The 21,933-nt window shown below is 28.0% G+C and overlaps 2 protein-coding genes across 4 annotated transcripts; both read left to right on the forward strand.

The window, feature by feature from the left end:
- The first annotated feature begins 6,514 nt into the window (after window positions 1-6,514).
- On the forward strand, window positions 6,515-8,090 carry LOC115716562 (cyanidin 3-O-galactoside 2''-O-xylosyltransferase FGGT1-like). The gene has a single exon (XM_030645379.2). It carries the CDS (start codon window positions 6,533-6,535, stop codon window positions 7,928-7,930), a length of 1,398 nt encoding a protein of 465 aa, XP_030501239.2. The 5' UTR covers window positions 6,515-6,532; the 3' UTR covers window positions 7,931-8,090.
- An 8,050-nt stretch (window positions 8,091-16,140) lies between these two features.
- Window positions 16,141-20,853, forward strand: LOC115716235 (glutamate receptor 3.6). Of its 3 annotated transcripts, none has more exons than XM_030644989.2 (7): window positions 16,141-16,248; window positions 16,749-16,790; window positions 16,888-17,241; window positions 17,681-19,316; window positions 19,411-19,442; window positions 19,537-19,946; window positions 20,085-20,853. In XM_030644989.2, exons 3-7 carry the CDS (start codon window positions 16,953-16,955, stop codon window positions 20,604-20,606), a joined length of 2,889 nt encoding a protein of 962 aa, XP_030500849.1. In that variant the 5' UTR covers window positions 16,141-16,248; window positions 16,749-16,790; window positions 16,888-16,952; the 3' UTR covers window positions 20,607-20,853. The 3 variants fall into 3 exon arrangements, with proteins under 3 accessions (XP_030500849.1, XP_030500848.1, XP_030500850.1); XM_030644988.2 differs by having other exon boundaries at window positions 16,159-16,586; XM_030644990.2 differs by lacking the exon at window positions 16,141-16,248 and adding an exon at window positions 16,306-16,582.
- The last annotated feature ends 1,080 nt before the right edge of the window (window positions 20,854-21,933 follow it).

The following is a 21,933-nucleotide window of genomic DNA, read 5'->3' on the forward strand; positions in this document are numbered from 1 at the left end:
CATTAGAATAGAAAAGAAATTAATAAAGCAATTAAAAAAAATAACATCACATTATGCATCGGAATCAAAAAAATAAAGATTTTTTAAAAAAATAAATAAAAAAAAATTATTAATATTCTCCCAAGATAGGTTTGTTAGAGAGATATGTGAAAAGATTGTTTAATTTTTTGGTTTAATTATTGGGTTTATTTGTTAACGGGAGATCAAACCTAATCGTTAAATTTAACAGAATATTCTTTTATTTTTAAGTATATTCTGTTAAACCAAGAAATGCCGTTAGATAGGCACTTTTAATATATAAAGATATGTACTTTATCTTTAGATTTACACTAAAATATATATGTATCTCTTACTAAAATAACTAAGCTAGTATACATATATTTAAATTTATGTGTATATGTCTATGTGAATAATAATTATTTTTCTTGTATTTTTTATTATAAAATAAATAAAATGCACCAACTCAATATGTTACTAAAAGAAGTTTGTGTTTTTTTTTTTTGATTAATATATATTATATATTATAATTTTTTAAAAATATGTATAATTAAGTGCGGATCGGATTGGATCGGTTACTTTTTGAGGTCAAACAACATCCAATCCGCACAAGTGCGGATATCCGCATTTTGCGGATTGGATTGGATTGGATCGTGCGGATTGGATTGGATCGGATCGTGCGGATTGGATTGGATCGGATACTTTGTGAACACCCTAGTATCAATTATTGTCTCTAAAACCTTATCTTTTAGAGTTAGAGGGTAAAGAGGCTATCAAACCATATTATTTCGGGTTAGAGAATAATGAGAGCACCGATATTTTATGGGTTACTCTACACAACTTGACAGTGCCTATCAACAACGACAACGACAACTACAAAAGTAAACATACTGATGATTTTTGAGTTTCGGAAAGATTGGTACTTATGTATCGAGGTCTACTTATGTATAAAGGCGATCGTGTTAGGCCTAAACAAGTGATTAATATGAAAGCTTATAATTGTGAAAAAGTTAATAAGATATTATTTGTGAATGAAACGACGTCGTTGGATCATAGTAAGCTTGATTTGAGCTCATGCTACGTTTATGGAGAAACAAAATTTGGAAATATTATTTCAAATGTTTTCCTTATTCTTCTTAGCGTTTCGCTTTTGTGGTCCCTTTTTTATGGGCTTAACTATGGATATGGATAAACTAGTACATTTTATTATTATTATTTTAGTTGTGAATCATCTTTTCATTATTAGGCATATTTGTCATTAATTATTATTAGCAATAATTAATTAATTAATAATTCATAATTCATATTTAGTTTCTAATTATTCAATCCATAAGAATATACTTATTTCTTAGTGGAATTGTTAATTATTTTGTTTTTTTATTATTATTATTATACATATGTTAACAATTGTAATTATTCTTTATATAATACATCAATTTTAAATTGAAATGTATTACCCTTATGTTATTCTAAATAATGTTTTATATGTAAATTCAAATTAATTAACTGATTTATATGGAATAGAATAACAATTAAAAACTGTACTGAGTTTTTTAATATATAAATCTATATCAAAAATAAAAGGTCGGTCATGAGTAGTAATTACACTATATTTAATAATAAAATGTGTGTTTGGATATAATCTTGTAAATATATATATGTGAATAATTAATGTCTTATTTTATTATTATTATTATATCTTAATGTTTTTTTTTAAAAAAAAAAAAGCTAAAAACGTACACATTAGAATTATCATTTTTATATTATTATATTATTACTATTATTATAATATATATTTTTAAAATAAAAGCCAAAAGCGTTAAGGTTGTATATTGTATTATTATTACTATAATTTGAGTTTTATGGAGTCTATATTTTTTTAGAATTAAAATTAAAAAAGTGAGAGAATTAAGGAGAAAAGAAAAAAATAATTTTAGAGCAATTTTATATGAATTAAAAATTAAAAAAATGAGATAATTAAAGAGAGAAAAGAAAAATAATTTTAAAGAAATTTTAGAATATCATGTCACCGCTTTATGTCTCTGCTTTATATATATAGATATATAGATATAGATTTATATATATATATATAGATTGATATTTTATGTATGTATATAAATGAAATTTACGATTAATTATACTTAATTTAAATTTTAATATTTTTTTTTGAATTTTTTTTATTTTCTATTTTTTTTTAATATTTTATATTTTTATAAAAAAATTAAAATAATAGTAAAATACTAATTTGTAAATTTATGCTTTTTTTTTATATAAAAAATTATTAAAATAATAGTAAAATATCACTTTGTAGAATATTTATGTTTTTTTAAAAAAAATTATTAAAATAATATGTAGATTCTAACAAAGACTATATGAGTTTTTGAACCATGAGATGGATATAATAAAAATGGTGCATTAATTTATTAGTAATGAGAATTATAAAAAGAAAAATTCAGAATTAATTTTGATTGTGCTCCTCAATAAAAGGTCATTTGAAAAAAATAGCTTATTAGTTTGTTACAAAATAACAAATATATTCGAATAATACTGCGGTTGAATAACAATACTACGTACTTCCCTTCTTAATTAGTTTTTTCTCTTTAATTTTAATTTTGTAATTATTAAATTATATTATCTATTCTATATAAAGTGTGCCTATCTAACTTTATGAGAAATTTATGAGTGACTTGTTAAAAAATAAAAATCTATTAAAAAATAATAATTTTTTATTAATTTTTAAATAAATTAATATTACTTTTAAATTTTAATCCTATAACCATAACAAGGAACACAAGCTAAACCAAATCTAATTTTTAAATAAGAATTTCTAATCCCTTAGAATCCATATGCGATTACAGCTCTAAAATATGACTGTCAACGGCAATATGTTCAACCGAGGACTCACTCCTCAATTCTCCTCCCACCAGCCCGACATGCATCACTTTGGTAGCCACCAAACTCAGCAGCAATAGCATCAACAACAACAACAACAACTTCATATGCCTCAGTCATCCAACAATAACCAGAATCACAATAATGCGCAGTCTCATCTTAGCTTCTTGGACTACAATCAAAGGGTGTAGAATCGATTTTTAACCCCCCAAAAAAAATTTTTGTATTGCGCCATCAAACAGGATAATAACCCATCTCAGGTAGCTTCTGTACATATAGTTAAAATATGTATGTACTTTCTCCTCTTATTTTCTCCTTTATAATCTTGGTAAAAGTGAAGGGAGTTTTGGAAGTAAAGAGTCCAACTAAAGGGATTTCCCTTTGGTTATGATTGAAGAGGTGTAAATAAAATGTACTTATTGTTTTAAACTATTTCGATGCAGGTTCTTTTTAAGTTCTCCAAGCAAAAACAGTTGCTCTACTGGTAAGTTTGCATTGGGCTCAAGACATGGGACTACCAGCTGAATGGGTCTTCTCAGATTCACCATCTTTGGTCTCAACTTTGGAGGGTCAGACAGTGTATATGAGCGAATGTGGGAGTTATTTTTCTGATATTCAAATTTTATTGTCTAGCTTTTCTAAGGCATGCATCTCTCTCATGTCAATCACAACATAGACAATGTATTTTCTTGGATGGAAGAAACCCCCACCTTTTGTATAACTTTACCTTTATTATTTTGAAATTTATCGGTTACCCCTAAAAAAAGTTTTTTTGTTTTGGTGTACGAGTTATTTTAGTTAATATGGAAAGATATTATTATTATTATTATTATTATTATTATTATTATTAAATAATGTTAGGATCATTAGTAATTTTAATGTGTATTTATTATTTCTTATAAGTGTATTATATATAATGATTAATTTAATTTTTAATATTTTTTATTTTTACACTTCAAAATAGTTTTTTTTTTTTTTTTGCACTTTTACAGAATTCTACATAGAAACCCCTATTGCAACTAGCGCTGCAACCTTAATTTTAACAAAAAAAATCGTATAGAAACCTCTATTGCAACTAGAGCTGCCACCACTTTAGAAACCCAAACCGTAAATTTAAAAAAAAAATTAAAAAAAATAGTATATAGAATAAGTCCCCTTTTAATTATTCTTTTATTATATACTAGATAAATTAATATTACGTACAGTATATGTACAATATATGTATACAGAACCGCAATAAAAATTAGCTAAGAATATAACTAAATAATTTTTTTTTGTGTGGACGTTATTCAATAACTAAAATTATTTTTATTAAAAAATATTTAATTGTATTATTTATAAAAGAAAACATAATAATATACTTAAAAAGGCTTCTTAATTATAATTTTAATTTAATTACCATAATACTTTTTGGAATATGATAACACTTTTTCTAATTTTTTTAAATAATAATAATAAAAATATATTTTTTATGATAAATAAAATAATAATAGAAAGATATTATTTAAATATGTGCAATGAGTTTAGATTTTAATTGAATTATTAAAAAAAAATATTATATTATATAGACACATTTCATATTAGATAAAAGATAAAATAGATATTATTATGTTCATATTTTAAGTAGAATTATAATGAGGACACGTATACAAGAATTAATAATAAGATAATATAATTCTGGAGATATAGATTTAAAAATATATAAATATACTAATTTATAAGAATAATATATATAGATAATAACAGTCACGATATAGGATACTGAATAAATAAAGTAATCTTTTTCTTGAACCTGTTTATAAAATAGTACTCAGAAAATAGTACTCTTTTTATCTCAAAAAAAAAAAAAATAGTACTCTTTTTTTTTTTAAAAAAAAAAGAAAATTAATAAATAAATGATATTTTAAGATACAAATTTACTCAAAAAAAAATATATATATATTTTAAGATACAAAATATAGGGTACGTATTAATTCCCAATTTATATATATCATCTCTCTTAATATATTTATATGTATATATGTTCAATTTATTATTTAGTATTAATAAAAATTGTTCATTTATATGCCTATATTTTTATCACATAATTATCTTTTTAAATTTAAACTCGTAATTATTCCTAAACCTAAAAGGAATAGATTTACACTAACCCTATATATATACAATATATGAGTGTTATAGCATAATTACCAGAAATCGTTTTCAATAATTATTTAATTATTAATGAAGGAAGACAACACCATGAGTACTAGACCCAAATCATCAACTTTGTTAAAATGTTTAACGTTGTTGTTCTTAACTTGTGTACTTGTAGCTTCCGGCTTTATGTATGTCTATACCGATAAATTACTCGTCCCTCCCTTGCCCGCTATCTCTGCTGTTCTCGGGATTTCCACCACCTCCTTCTCGACCGTCTACAATGCTTCAACCAACAACTACACAATTGAAAATTTGAACTTAGGGTTTTGGACCAAAAACCGCGCCCTTGGTTCCATGGATTACGAAAATATTACTTTGTTTACGTATCATCATGATGATAATCGTTATTATGATATTGATGATGATCAAAAGATAACAGATTCTGTACTGACCTCTGTATTCAACCCTAATTATTTCGAGTTAGAGAGTAAAGAAAATACCACTTTATGGATTACTCTAAAGAGCTTGATGTTGCCTAATTATACAAATGGCGTCAACACCACCAATAACGACAAGATCGGTAGTAGTGGTGATGTTTTATGGGTTCCGAGTAAAATGTGGTTTGAGTATCGAATTCTACTTAAGTATAAAGGTGATCATACTAAGTCTAAACAAGTGATTTCTGTCACGGCTATTTGCGACAATGTTAAGATACAATATGTGAACGAAACGACGCCGTTGGATAATAATAAGCTGGATTTGAGCTCATGTAAAGTTCGTGGAGATACAAAACTTGCATGGAATGTAACACTACTTTGTGGTATTGTTTTTATGCTTGTATTTTTGTGTTTAGCATTTTTGTTAATTATTTGGAGAATAATTTAGCTAATTATTTTTGTTATTATGGAAAGACGTTATTTATTTATTATTATTTTTTATTATTATAAGTTAATAGTTAATGCTTAATTCATTAGTAGTTTGTTTACGTGGAATGATCTTTGTTATGTCTTTTGTAATTAAATTCAACAAATAGTATATATACTTTCTAATTATTTTGTTTACATGGGATGCACTAAATTTATCCATTATTTTTTAAAAAAGTTTTTACTAAAAATAACAGTTTTTTTGTAGTGTAAAATAATAATATGTAGATTCTAAGAAAGACTTAAATAATATTCTTTACTATATGAGTTTTTGAACCATGAGATGGATATAATAAAAATGGTGCATTAATTTATTAGTAATGAGAATTATAAAAAGAAAAATTCAGAATTAATTTTGATTGTGCTCCTCAATAAAAGGTCATTTGAAAAAAATAGCTTATTAGTTTGTTACAAAATAACAAATATATTCGAATAATACTGCGGTTGAATAACAATACTACGTACTTCCCTTCTTAATTAGTTTTTTCTCTTTAATTTTAATTTTGTAATTATTAAATTATATTATATGTATATAAATAGCAAATTGAAAATAAAGTAAGATTAATTGATTGAAGAAGAAAATGAAAATGGGATCATTAATGGAGGAAATTAGTGATGAGAAGAAGAAGCTTCACATAGCTATGTATCCATGGTTTGCTATGGGACATCTCACATCATATCTTCATTTATCCAACAAATTAGCCAAAAGAGGTCACAAAATTTCATTCTTTATACCAATCAAAACGCAGTCCAAATTGTTGTCGTTTAATCTATACCCAAATCTCATTACCTTCATCCCTCTCCACGTGCCTCACGTGATAGGCCTCCCTCCCGGGGTCGAAACCACCGCCGACGTCCCATTCCCTCTCCTTAACTTCCTCATGACCGCCATGGATCTCACTCGTCCCCAACTCGAAGCCTCTCTAGAAAAACTCAAACCCCAATTCATCTTCTTTGATTTTGCTTATTGGGTACCTGAATTAGCTTGTTGTTTCGGGATCAAGTCCCTCCATTTTTGTACCATTAGCCCGGCCACATTCGGGTACCTGTGTCGTAAGGGAAGCGAATGTGATCGGGCTGATGATTTGTTGGAACCCCCATTGGGTTTTCCTTCGTCATCTGTTATTAAGTTCCGAGCTCATGAAGCTCGGGACTTGGCTAAGGTATCATCATTAGAATTTGGAAGCGGAATTACATTCATGAAACGACAAAAACTCACAATCAAAAATAGTGATGCGATTGCTTACAACACTTCTAAAGAGATGGAAGGTGTTTACTCTGATTACGTGGCCCAAGAATGGGGCAAAATAGTCCTTTTGGCTGGTCCTGTGGTTCCAGTCCCACCAAATTCAGTATTGGAAGGCGAAATAGCTACGTTTCTCTCGAGTTTCGAGAAGGGAAGTGTGGTGTACTGTGCGTTTGGAAGTGAGTGTGTTATGAAAATAGATCAATTTCAACAACTCCTTCTTGGTCTTGAGCTAACCGGTCGACCGTTTCTGGTAGCACTAAAAGCCCCAATTGGGTTCGAAACAGTGGAGTCAGCATTGCCAAATGGATTTACCCAAAGAGTTGGGAATAGAGGGTTGGTTTGTGGGGGTTGGGTTCAACAACCGTTGATACTGAGCCATGACTCAGTTGGGTGTTTCGTGACTCATTGTGGCTCGGGATCTTTGATGGAGGGTATGGTGAATGAGTGTCAACTTGTTTTGTTACCAAATGTTGGAGATCAGATTGTGAATGCTAGAATTATGAGTAATGATCTTAAAGTTGGTGTTGAAGTTGAGAAAGGGAATGAAGATGGTTTATTTACTAAAGAAGGTGTTTTTAAGGCTGTGGAGGCTGTAATGAAGGAAGATAGCCAATTGGGTAAGGAAATTAGAGAAAATCATAAGAAATGGAGAGAGTTTTTGTTAAGTGAAGGACTTGAAGATTCTTATATTGATGGATTTATCAATAAACTTCATGATCTTCTCTTATGATTTATAACATTTTTGTTTCCTTTTATCATTATTTCAATTCATGTCTAGTTGAAGTTAATTTAATTAAATGTTTTGTTAATAAAGTTGATATATATATAATTATATATGCAATTTTGGCATAGTATATGAAATGTGGATCCAATATGACATTTCAATTTAATTTATAATTTGCATTAGTTCATAGGTATTAAATTAATCACACTTTGTATAGATTGCATTGTATTGGATTTTGTAAATTTGATAGAAAAAAAAATGTTAAAATAATTTTCAAACTCTTAACACGCAATCTCTTTGGTGGGTAAACTTGGTTTGTGCCATTGCAATATGCAAATAGTTTTTAAAATATTTTTTTTTTTGACATTACTACTCTCCTTTACATCGTTAAATTATGATTATATTCAAGCATATTTTATTAAATAAAATTAGAAATTAGTAAACAAACATAAAATAATTAATTAAAAAACGATAAATTGGAATATAAATATTTAAATTTATAATATGTAGAGGAATGATCTGAAGAAAATAAAAGATCCTTTTATAGGAAATTATACATTTTTGGAATAAACTTTTATAAAAAAAGGAATATACCCTATCTTTTCTCTTAAAACACATTTGATATCTTGTGTTTTCAATAATACTTATTTAGTACCTTATATTTTGAAATAATACATATTTGGTACCCTAAAGTAAAATTTAATCAATATAATTTTATTAATTTGGACAAATAGTTCTTAATTATATGTAATTAAATAATTAAATTTGAATCTAAAATTTGTAAAATTAAAGACAATTTAATTAATATATTGATAAAATTTTATCAAAAAATTTTGAATTTAGGGTACCAAATATGTATGTTAATATGTATACACCCTATAAAAAATTAGTTGTTCTACTGTTTTTTATTTTTTATAAAAAAATAATATTTTTATAAAAATTTCCGTGTAACACTAAAAATTATAAATTTTTGCTCAAACTTGTAAAAACACCTTTTATTTTTAGGGAAATTTACATGGTATACTAACTTTTGTCATTTTTTTACAAAAATACTGTCAGACGGAATTTTTTACATTTTTACTGTATTTTTTTTATAAGTTTCATACTGCAGTATACTGTGTTAAGTTTTCACTGGTGTTCTACTAGTGTTTTACTGGTGTTCTACTGGTGTTTTGAGCTGTTCTGCTTTGTGTTTTACTGGTGTTTTATAAAAATACAGTATTTTTGTAAAAATTTCCGTGTTACAGTATTTTTGTAAAAGTTAACTTAAATTCCAATATTTTTGTAAGTTTCCTTATTTTTACTAGAGCGAAAATCAAATCAAACATAGCCACTTCAAACATTAATGACGATTTTTATTTTTCACAAAATATCTCAAACTTATTTTTAATCCCCATTCCGTTAATCATGTTTCCGTTTTTTTCTTTTTTATTTTTATAATATATCCCTATATTTTTAATAATTATATAAAAGCTACTAATAGAATGCTAAAAAAAATTCATCAAGAAAAAAAGTGTATTACTTAAAAAAAATCAAATTCAATATGAGTTTAAGTTCACACTCAAAGTCATATCCTGCCCGTGCCGGTGCCGGCGCCGGCCGGCAAAGAACCACCGTTGTGTATCAAAATCTTGATAGCCACAATCAAATTATGGATAATGTTGGGTATAATTCCACTGATGATGGAAGCCATGTTTCTCCTCCCATTTGATCCCACCGTCTCCGTCGTCGTCTCCACCACCGCTGTCATCCCCGACTTCTCAACCACCGCCATCAAAGTTCAAGATTTGAATGTCGGGTTTCAAACTCATAACGTAAACCCGAAAACCATGTTTTTCGAAGACATTCATCTCGCGGTCACCGACAACCGCGGTGGCCGGAATCTCACGGTGGCGGCCGGCGATTTGGTGCCTGAGTTTGAGAGCAAGAGTAAGGAATTCAAAACAATGTCGTTTAGTCTCAACAACGTGACGTTGCCTATTAGTCATTGGGATTTAGAAAACGACAACACTACCGTTGTCGTTTTTGGGGTTTCGGAATTGTAGTTTGAGTTTCGCGGAAAGGTTAGTTACTACGATTTTCTCGTTTGGCCGAATAAAGCTAGTTTTGAAACGGTTTGTGAAAGGGTAAAAGTGGAATTTGAGAAGTCGATGAATAAAACGGCGTCGTTTGGGGAGTTTGGTATAAGCTCATGCAAGCCTATTCGTTCGTGGAATGGAATTCAATTTATGATGTTTCTATTCGGCCTGATTATTCATAGTTTTTTTATTCTTGTTTCGTATTTAATTTCCTCACTTTTTGATCTTAAATTTTTTTAAATGAGATTTATTGTGTTCCTATTGTTATTTATTTAGGTTCTTATTAGTTATTTTTGTTAAGACCCACATAATTTAGGTTTTCAATAAAAATTTCTCTTTTAAAATTACAATTTGTTTTATTAATATGGAAAAATATTATATTTTACTCTAAATAAGAGCGAAAAAAATGAAAGAAAAATATAAAAAAAAATTAAGTGGATAATTATCTTATATATACTGTTTTTCTTTCTTAAAAATTTTCTTGCACTTATATACTTTAAAAGCTATAAAAATAAAAATTCTCCAAAAAAAATGATAACTCTGAAATTAATTGGGCTTTAAGTAATAACAAAATTATTGGGCATATTTCAAAATATATATTTTAAAAAATTACTAAAAAAATTTATGTACATTTTTAAAATGAATATTTTTTATTTTTAAGCACTGAATTGGATAGGCTTAGCACTAAATACACTCAATGACAAATTAAACCAAGAACTAAGAAATCTCAACATAGGACAACATCTCACAATCTAGGAGATCTTAAAATATACAAATTAGGAAGAAATAGAAATATTATTACATTGTTATTAGATTACGTTTATTTTAGTTTAATAACTACTATAAAATTTGTTAACCATAAAATGTGATATGATAATGATAATAAACACCCACCAATGTTAATTTTGTAATCAAATTAACATCTTAACTCTCTTGTATGAGCATTGTCGCGTTGCGATACTCTCTAAAAGCTATTATATTAAACTATATAGGACTCGATATTTAGTTGGACCAATAGCGATACTGACACATAAAAGGATGCTAGGCACCAGTAGTACCGTTTAGCATTTCTCCTCTTGTATATATGAGCTAGCACTACAACATTAATCATCATTGGCAGATGAGTCTACCGTTAATGCCACGCTGCTATTGGTTAGTATTAGTGGCGGACTAAGATTTGCCACTAATAATTATTAATAGCAGCGGGTATTAGCAGCGAGACTCTGCCTCTAATACTTATGTTAGAATTAATATTAATCACTATTAACGATAGATATTAGTAGCGAGTTTATCACTAATTTTTTTTTTAATATTTAACAATTTTACTATTTCGTGGCATTAAAATAAATTTAAATTAATAAAAATAATATTATTAGCGACGAGATCTGCTAAAGCTCTACTGCTAGCTAATAGTATTATAATTAATTATTTATATATTATTAATACTATTATTAGTAACAGAGTTCGTTGTTAATGTTTTGTTGCTAATAAAATTTAAATCAAAATAAGCACTAATTTTTTCGCTAATAATATATATTTTTTTAAATTTTGCACGTTATTAGTAGCGAACTATGTTGTTCGTCGCTAATAATTCCGCTGTGCCTTATTCTTATTCTGTAGTGGCTAAAACCTACAAATCTTTATATTATATATTCTAAGTTATGCCAAGTTGTATATGATTAATTTGTTCTTTATTTTAAATAAATCAAAATTATGAATATAAAGTAACTTGGTGATTGGATTAGATCAAAACTACAAATTTAGTTAGGTATAAATTCTAATATATAACACTTTTATCCGACCACTTCCATCTCAATTCTCAACATTTGAATATTTTAATTTATTTATTTTTTCCTCCAAAAGAATATAAAATAGAGGATAACTATTAGATATAAGCAGGCCCGGCCCTGGGCATAGGCGAGCTAGGCCTGTGCCTAGGGCCCACCCAGCCCAGGGGCCCAAATTTTTTTTTCCTTTTCTAAAATTATACAAATTTTTTTACTAATTTTGAAAAATACCATATTTTTTCTAACATAAGGGCCCAAAAATTTTTTTTTTGCCTATGACCCACTTTGTTTTAGGGCCGGCCCTGGATATAAGTGGTATCCAACATTTTTTATAAGTGGTATCTTCTGATTAATTAGTCATATTTTTTAAAAGCTATTTTTTTTAAATATATAGAGCCCGATACTTAATTACACTAATAATAATATGACACTGATAAAGATACTACACACAAATAGTAAAATTTCAAGTGAAGAGGATATTATATATATATATAGTTTTTGTAAAATAAGAGGCAAAAAAAAAATGTGATTGGTGAGATTTGAATTTCATCTCTAGCCAATCTAACTTAACCATTACACTAAGATTAATATTATATACATATAAATATCATATTTTATATAAATATATATCCTACCTAATTAAATTATATATATACATATTTTCCTTTTTTATATAAAATAAAACGAAACTCCTGCATTAAATGAAGATTTAAACTAGAAAAGCAAAGAGAAAATGACAAGAAAAATGTTTGAAATGTGGGTCTAATCTAATAACTCTGACTATGTCAACAGCCATGAAAGGTACATCATTGGCTATAATGAGAGAACAAGTCATATAATAATGTATTTGAATTTATGTCCCCACGTGGGATAATTTCTCTAATATATATAGAGTAATTTGCGGCAAAACCCTCTCAACTATCAATTTACTTACAAAAAACCATCCAACCTCATATTTTGGTGGGAAAACCCTCCAAAGTACTGTTTCGTTTACATTTTTAAGGTGTCGTCTATTCAGCCTCATTAAGTCCTAATTTTGCCCACGTGGCAATGACACGTCACTAAAAAATTATCCTACGTGGCCATATTTTACAAAATAAAAATTAAAATAAAAACAAAAAATTTAAGAGTAATTTGCGGCAAAACTCCCCAACTATCAATTTACTTGCAAAAAACCATCCAACCTTAAAGATTTTTGGATGGTTTTTTGTAAGTAAATTGATAGTTGGGGGAGTTTTGCCGCAAATTACTCTTAAAGTTTTATTTTTATTTTGTAAAATATGGCCACATAGGATAATTTTTTAGTGACTTGTCATTGCCACGTGGGCAAAATTAGGACTTAACGAGGCTGGACAGACGACACCTTAAAAATGTAAACGGAACAGTACTTTGGATGGTTTTCCCACCAAAATATGAGGTTGGATGGTTTTTTGCAAGTAAATTGATAGTTGGGGGGGTTTTGCCGCAAATTACTCATATATATATATAAACAAAATCATGTGAATGTATGGTAGTACACTATTATTATATTTATTTCCACATCTAAAAAATAGATATTTTTAGTTTAATTTTTTTTCTATAATTGTCTACTTATTTAAGATCATTTAAAAAATTCTAAATAATAAATAGTTAGATATGTTATAAAATATTTGAAGCTTATTTTTTATATAATAAATTATATATTTAGAAATTTTTGAAAATTTATGAGTACCGTAAAATCTCTATTTAAGAACACAATTAAAATCAAAAAAAAATTAGTAGGCCATTAGAAAAGAAACATAATTTTTGGCCTTTTAGAAAAAAAATATGATATTTTAAAATTAATAAAAAAAAATGTAAAATTTTAAAAGGGAAAAAAAAAATTTGAGTACTTAGGTGGGCTCTAAGCACGAATCTACCCGCCTATACCCAGGACTGTGCCTGCTTGGGATCAAATATTATATTCAATTGGGAGAATATAACTAAATAAAGTTACACTAGAAAAAAAAAAATCAAAACACAAAAAAAATATAAATGTAACAAAAATAAGAATAAATAATCCTTAATACTATATCATAATTAAATTATTTTTTAGCTTATATAATATTTGTACTTATATTACAATTAGTATAAAATTATTAATTTTATATAAATAAATTTATAAACTATATATGTTTTTAAATTGTTAATATATAATTATTCTTATATAGAGGTATATTTTTTTTAATACAAGACCTAGAGAATATATAACTAATTACAAAAGATAATTTTAAAAAAAATACAAAAACAACAAAAAAAATTATAAAAATACGGTCGTCTATTCGGAATTTTAAATATTTTTACGGTTTTTTAGATTTTATTTTCATAAAATATAATTTTTTATGTATTTTTATATTGTACTCTTGTTATTTTATTGTTAATTTTTTATATTATTTTAATGTATGTTTTCTTGTTATTTTATGTTTTTATAGCTACCGTAAAAATATAAAAAAAAATAAAAATTTAAAAATATAAAAATTTTACAAAAATTAACATTTTATGTAATTATTCCTAACTATAATTTAAAATTATTTTTATTTATAATCAACTCAAATTAAGACTATAAGTTTTATTATAATACTAAGTATCTACAACATACACCAACTAGCTCAAAAATATACCAAAAGATCTTTTTAAATAGTGTACATAATAATGGAGTTGTATAAGCTCAGAAAAAGACACTATTGGCTTATATCACACACTTACATATGGAATGATAAATATTAATTATTATTGCCAGCAACTCCCACTCTCTCTATTTTCTCTTTCTTTGCTCATGACACAAAATTTATTATATCTCTCTAACTCTAATGTTTCATATACACAATATACATATACATCTATATATATATAAGTGAAATGAATTTTGTTCCCTTTATGTAAAAAAAACACAATATATTTACATATACAGTAGAACCTCTATTTAAAAATACTCTATTCAAGAATAACCTCTAATTTGTTATAAAAAAATCAAGTCCCAATTTGGACCAGTTATAAATAAGAATAACCTCTAAATTGTAATTAGTTATACATTTTTTAAGTTCCATATTACTAAAGTATACCTCTATATAAGAATAATTATATTTTAATAAAATATATACATGTATTTTGTAAATTTATTTATGTAAAATTAATAATTTTATTTTAAATTATAATACGTGTATGAATATTATATTTACTCTAAAATATTTCTATTATGATATAGTATTAATGATTATTTATTGTTATTATTGTTACGTTGATATTTAGTTATAACCTCTCAATCAGAATATAATTTACTTGGTCCCAAGTGTATTCTTGGATAGTAGTTCTACTGTATATATTTGTATGTTTTGTTTTAATAAAATTGATTTCTAATAATTCAAAATTGGTCCATCAACTCAAGCATTAAGAAGATTGACAAGTTGGGTAATAGAACTATTTAAATAATCATTTTGGTAGATTTTTTTTTTATCTAATTTGATATCTAACAAAGTTTTTTGGTTTAATTTTTTTTCATTATCACATACGTTATAGTTATTTAAATTTACTTATAAATTTTTAAAAAATTTTAAATAATTTATAGAGCTAAAAATTATTTAACACATATATATATAAAAAAAAATAGTCCTGCATGTAACAAAATATATATAAAAAAATTATTTTTGATATTGTAAACTATTCGAAATTTTTTGAAAATTTATATGTAGTCCTAAATAACTATAACATACACGATTAGAAAAAAAAAAAAAAAGACTAAAAACCTCTTTTATATGCCAAAATAAATAAAAAAATCTACTGAAACACACTTTTTTTTAAAAGTACCAGATAAGATGTACCCAAACTAAACAATTTATAGCTTTATATTTTAAGTACTTAGATTGTATTTGAGTTTATGTGATTATAAAGATTCTCTATTTATATGATTTTATTCTCTTTATACATGAGATTTGGACTCAAAACCATGCATAAATATATTTAAAAAATAACTTATATGAATAATAAATAGTGGGTTTCCAAATGCTGTGGAAAAGGATTTCAATGGCTGTGTTTAAATAAATATATAAAAATATGTATTTATATATTTATTTGGATTAGATTTTGGAAGAAATGTATGGTGAACAGTACATTAATGTGTATATAAAACCAGATAGATATTTGTCATTATATAAATTTTGTAAAATTTAGCAAACTTTAGGGGTATTAATGCAAAAAGGTTCAATTTCAGGGGTATTAAAAGAAATATTACACTCTCAACTTTTTTCGAGTCTAGAAGAATATGTTATTTTCAGAAAAATAATAATTATAAAATAAACAAATCTAGAACAACTCCATATAACTGGTCATGAATTTATACTATATTATATATTGTATATTATACAATAATAATATAATAACATAAAGAAATGGTTTAGTGGGAACTGAAGAAGAATCTCTTTATGTGTGTGCCCCATAGTAATTGGTAAAATTTCTGTAAATGCTGTTTTGGGCCAACACCATTAAAGATATTGCTAATCAAAATGCTTCCACTGTCTATATATATGAATATAATAATGTATATACTTTAATTATGTATTTTAGCTTTTAATTTTTTTTATTAATTTACACTAAAGTTTCTCTTTTTATTGTTCTCTGTTCACTTTTAATCCAAGGTGAGATATGTGGGAGAAAAGTTTGACTTCCTTGGCTTAATGAAATATGCTCTCATTTGGGGTTCTATTTAATCCTTTGTTTCTTTCTTATTAAGCAAAATAGTAAAGAGTAAAGACTCCATTTTTCAATTTCCAACCATTCTGGTCTGTAAGTGACTATTTTGTTCATTTGGGTTTTCTTTTCTACATGTTATTTCCTTGAAATTTCATTCCTTTTTTGTTTTTGGTGTATAAAGTTAGTAACTTTAGCTCACTCTGCAACTTCTGGTTCATAACTTAGTGTAAAGTTTTAATCTTTATTCTTGATTAGGTGATGGCTAAGCAGTTTGCAAATGGGTTTTGTCTGGTTCTGGTAATTTCTCTCTTGAAACTTATCTTTTCATTGTTTTGGGTTTTGTTTAATAACATTTTTTAAGTTTTAATTTATCATCATCATCTTCATATTTCAGGTGTTTCAGAAATGGGTTTGTTAGTACCTGAATAAGGAGTTGTGTAATTTTTCACAAGTTTCATTATGAGGATATTTTCAGTTTGGTATTTGGTACTAGCTGTTATTATCTCAAATGGGTTTGTCTCAAATGGGGTTACTACTAATGTTTCAAAAAATTCAAACATTACCATACCAAGTGTGATACATATTGGGGCAATTTTATCATATGAGTCTCTTGTTAGTAAAGTTGCTAAAGTGGCAATAGATGCTGCAATTGAAGATGTCAACTCAGATCCAACTATTCTAAATGGAGCTACAATTCAAGTTGTGAAGCAAGATACTAATTTTAGTGGATTTTTAGGCATAGTTGAAGGTATGTGTTGTTTCCTCTTGCTTGTTCTCTTCTTAGTTGAGTAATTTATAGTATAAATAGTAAAGTTTAATTCTCGATAAATATCTAAGTTTAATTTTTGACGGTAATAATACAAGTTATATTTCTGAAATTTTCGTACGTACCTGACCATTAAATGTTAAGTCAATGGACATATGACAATTCCTGATTGTTCGGGTCATTAAATTTAAATATACTAATAAAAAAATAACTCGTGGATATTAACTTGACATAACACATAACTATCAGGTATCTAAGGAAGTCTCAGAAATATAACTTACGTATTATTACCGTTAAAATTAAACTTAAGTGTTTATCTGTAACCGGGAGTTAAAGTTAAGTAATTTGCGCAAATTACTCTATATTGTTATAGTCTTTTAATATGTTGAAACAATTTTGGATTGTGAATTTTGTTTCTCAGCCTTAAAATTTATGGAGCAAGACACAGTTGCTATAATTGGTCCTCAAGGAGCTGAAATAGCTCATGTGATATCCCATATTGCAAATGAGCTTCAAACTCCTTTGTTGTCATTTTCGGTTGCAGACCCTACACTTTCGCCACTTCAGTTCCCTTTTTTCGTTAGAGCTACACAGAATGATCTGTTTCAGATGGCTGCTATAGCTGATATGGTTGAGTTTTATGAATGGAGGGAAGTGATTGCTATCTATGTTGATGATGAACATGGGAGAAATGGGATTACTGCATTAGGTGATCAACTCGCAGAGAAGCGTTGTAAGATCTCTTACAAAGCTCCTCTTAAGAATTTTCCAACCAAGGATGACATAACAGATTTGTTGGTTAAAGTGGCTTTAACCGAGTCTCGTATAATTGTGCTTCATGTTTATTCTAGCTATGGTTTGAAGGTTTTCGAAACAGCTAAGGCTCTAGGTATGATGGGAACCGGTTATGTTTGGATTGCTACTACTTGGCTTGCCAATATATTGGAATCCAATCCAACTTTGGGTTTAACCGAAAGGCAAAGGAATAGCATGGACGGTGCTCTTGCATTGCGTATACATACACCAGATTCGAAGCAAAAAAAGAACTTTTATTCTAGGTGGAGTGAGTTGACAAGTAAAATTCCACCCGAGAATCGCGTTGAGTTGAACACTTATGGTTTGTATGCTTATGACTCTGTTTGGTTGCTCGCTCGGGGACTTGATAGTTTTTTCAAACAAGGAGGGAAGATTTCATTTTCAAATGATTCAAGGTTGCAGAAGCTCGAAAGTGGGGAGTTGAATCTTGATTCGATGAGTATCTTCGATGAAGGAGACAAGTTACTTGAGAATATATTGAAAGTAAACATGACAGGCTTGACTGGCCCTTATGCATTTGATTCAAAGAGGAATCTCATCAACCCTGCATATGATATTCTCAATGTGGTTGGCACCGGGACAAGGAAGATCGGTTATTGGACTAATTACTCTGGATTATCAGTTGTTTCACCGGAAATTACATACTTGAAGCCACCGAATCGTTCAATTGCAAATCAAAATCTCCATGATGCAATTTGGCCCGGACAAACTTCACAACGGCCTAGAGGTTGGGTTTTTCCAAACAACGGACGCCATTTGAGAATTGGTGTCCCGAATAGAGTGAGCTATCGCGAATTTGAGTCTCCAATAAAAGGCACAGATATGTTCACTGGATACTGCATTGATGTCTTTACTGCTGCACTCAATTTGCTCCCATATGCTGTCCCCTATAAATTGCAGCCTTTCGGGGATGGTGTTACGAATCCAAATCCAACTGAACTTGTGCGAATGATCACAGCAGGGGTGTATGATGCAGCCATAGGTGACATTGCAATAATCACTAATAGAACAAGAATGGCTGACTTCACACAACCCTATATTGAGTCAGGATTAGTAGTGGTAGCACCCGTGAGGAAGATGAATTCTAACGCGTGGGCGTTTTTAAAGCCGTTTACTAAAGAAATGTGGTTCATTACTGCTTTGTTCTTTCTCATTATTGGTGCAGTTGTTTGGATTTTGGAACACAGACTCAACGATGATTTTCGAGGCCCTCCTAGGAAACAACTTGTGACTATTCTTTGGTAAGATATTCTCCCTTTAAGATGTTTGTGTCGAATCGAAAAAGATAATGTGTAGCAATTGATTGATTACTGTTTTGTTCATATCATTCTGCAGGTTCAGCTTTTCAACATTGTTCTTTTCACATAGTAAGCGAAAATTGACACTTTTCTTATAAGCTTAAGAGGATTCAGCTAAATTTTACTTTTGCTTAACAATGTTGCGTATTTTTCGGTTTTGTAGGGGAAAATACAGTGAGCACGCTCGGGCGCCTTGTGCTAATTATATGGTTGTTTGTTGTTTTGATCATAAACTCGAGCTACACAGCGAGTTTGACCTCAATACTCACAGTGCAACAACTTGCTTCTCCCATTAAAGGCATTGAATCCTTAATTTCAGGCGATGATCCGATCGGGTACCAACAAGGTTCATTCGCTAAGAATTATTTGATTGAGGAGTACAACATTAAACCATCAAGACTTATTTCTCTGAACTCCCAAGATGATTATGCTAAAGCGTTGCACGACGGTCCTGGTAAAAAAGGTGGCGTTGCAGCTGTTGTCGATGAGCGTGCATACGTCGAGGTCTTCCTCTCAACACATTGCGATTATAGCATTGTTGGTCAAGAATTCACCAAGGCTGGCTGGGGATTTGTAAGTATTTAACATTATTCTTCTTGTAGTTTGTGTGTTTGGTTGAAAATATTGCAATAGTGACTCGAGAAAGGTAGCTCGAATCATCAGGTATGTAATTGTTAGAAAGTCTCACATTGATAATGTATATAAACTCAGGCTTTTCCTCGAGACTCACCCTTGGCGATAGACATGTCAACGGCCATATTAAAACTTTCTGAGAACGGGGATCTTCAGAGAATCCACGACAAGTGGCTCACGAGAAGCGCTTGCATTTCACAAGGCACGAAGTTCGAAGTAGACCGACTTCAACTCAAAAGCTTTTGGGGTCTCTTCATGATATGCGGTTTAGCTTGTTTTTTAGCTCTCTTAATATACTTCATCCAAATGGTACGCCAATTCAGCAAGCGCAACACCGAGGAGCTACAAACATCCGGTAGAAGCTTTCAATCGCGAACCGTGCAAACGTTTCTTTCTTTTGTTGACGAAAAAGAAGATGAATCGAAAAACCAAGGAAGATCTAAAAGAAGAAACTCCGAAATTGCCTCCTCAAATAGGGTGATCAACAGCAACCGCGGTGGTGGTGGTGGTGGTCAAGACGATGCTGCAGCAACAAACGGTCCGAAACAAACATTTGTTGAATCATCAAGTAAGAGTGCTGATAATTTTGATAATGTCTGACATATACACAATCTTGTTTTGACAAACAACATAAGATTACATAGTTTATTTCTTTTGGGATGAATTGTAATTATTGGTTACTTTCTTGAAAAGGGCACATACTATTACATTGAATGTAATAGAAAATGTATTGTTAAGGGCTCCTAATTTTACGTCGCCTTAGCTTAGAGACGGCCCTGTATATTAGTGCGACTAACCAAGGAGCCATATAATCTTATCAAACATAGTGAAGAACAGAGATTATTCAGATTATATGTCTATTTCAATAAATTAGAACAGGACCTTTCATTGTAATCTTCCAATGCAAATTCAGATTTACTTGCTTATAGAATAGTCTTCTTCTTTCCTATATAATAGAGCCTTATATTAAATGTAGAAATTTAACGAAAATTATTGGTTTAATAATTTTTTTTCCGTTAAAGTTAACGTTTAAAATACAGTTAAATTAATTAATTGATTATATTTTTTTTTGAAGATTTTAAATTTAATTTAAAAGTATCAACAAAATTAAATAATTATTTTTTTATATAAATTTTAATTTAAATTTAAATTAGACGTTAATTCAATTAATTAATCATATTTTATAATAAATTTATTAATGACATAATTACATAAAATATCATTTTTTATAAAAAAAAAAAATTACATTTTTACGTTTAAAGATTTTTTTTTTTTTTTTTTTTTTTTTTTTTTTTTACATTTTTACAGGTTTTTATAGAAATAATACGAAAATAATAAAAAAACTACATAAAAGTAACAAGAAAATAACATCTAAACAACAAAAAATAACATATAAATAATAAAAAATTAACAGCAAATTAATAAGAATACAACATAAAAAGATCGTATTTTCTGTAAATAAAATCGTAAAAATATTTAAAATTCCGTACAACAGTATTTTTATAATTTTTTTTTTATTGTTTTTATGTATTTGTGAAATAATCCCTTTATTAATTATCTTATTTAAATTATCTAGACTTATTTGCTTATTTTATTCTTTAATAAAATTAGTTAGATATTATTTTTTTATAAATAAATTTAAAACTAGATTAAATTTTATATATTCAAAAAATATAATTGAATTGTATTAGATTTAATTTTATTATTATTATTATTTAAATTAATAATTAAGTAATAACAACTCTAAGCCTTGAGATTGGGTAGGCCTGAAAAATTATTAGGTCTTTATTTAAAAACTATGTGGTATTTTAGAAAATTACTAAAAAAAATATGTATAATTTGATATGGAAAATACTTTTTTTGGGCCCCTAAACCTACCCGGGCGCTAAGTACAAGTCTAGCCCGCCTAAGCTTAAGCCCGACTCTG

The sequence above is a fragment of the Cannabis sativa genome, chromosome 5, assembly GCF_029168945.1.
Source record: "Cannabis sativa cultivar Pink pepper isolate KNU-18-1 chromosome 5, ASM2916894v1, whole genome shotgun sequence".
Lineage (NCBI taxonomy): Eukaryota > Viridiplantae > Streptophyta > Magnoliopsida > Rosales > Cannabaceae > Cannabis > Cannabis sativa.

What these genes read in the sequence shown, in the direction of transcription:
- LOC115716235 (XM_030644989.2), top strand. Translation starts at nt 16,953, where the DNA reads ATGAGGATATTTTCAGTTTGGTATTTGGTACTAGCTGTTATTATCTCA. An exon ending in ATTTTTAGGCATAGTTGAAG is followed by an intron (nt 17,242 to 17,680) that starts GTATGTGTTGTT and finishes TTTGTTTCTCAG; the next exon opens with CCTTAAAATTTATGGAGCAA. An exon ending in AACATTGTTCTTTTCACATA is followed by an intron (nt 19,443 to 19,536) that starts GTAAGCGAAAAT and finishes TCGGTTTTGTAG; the next exon opens with GGGAAAATACAGTGAGCACG.
- LOC115716562 (XM_030645379.2), top strand. Translation starts at nt 6,533, where the DNA reads ATGAAAATGGGATCATTAATGGAGGAAATTAGTGATGAGAAGAAGAAG.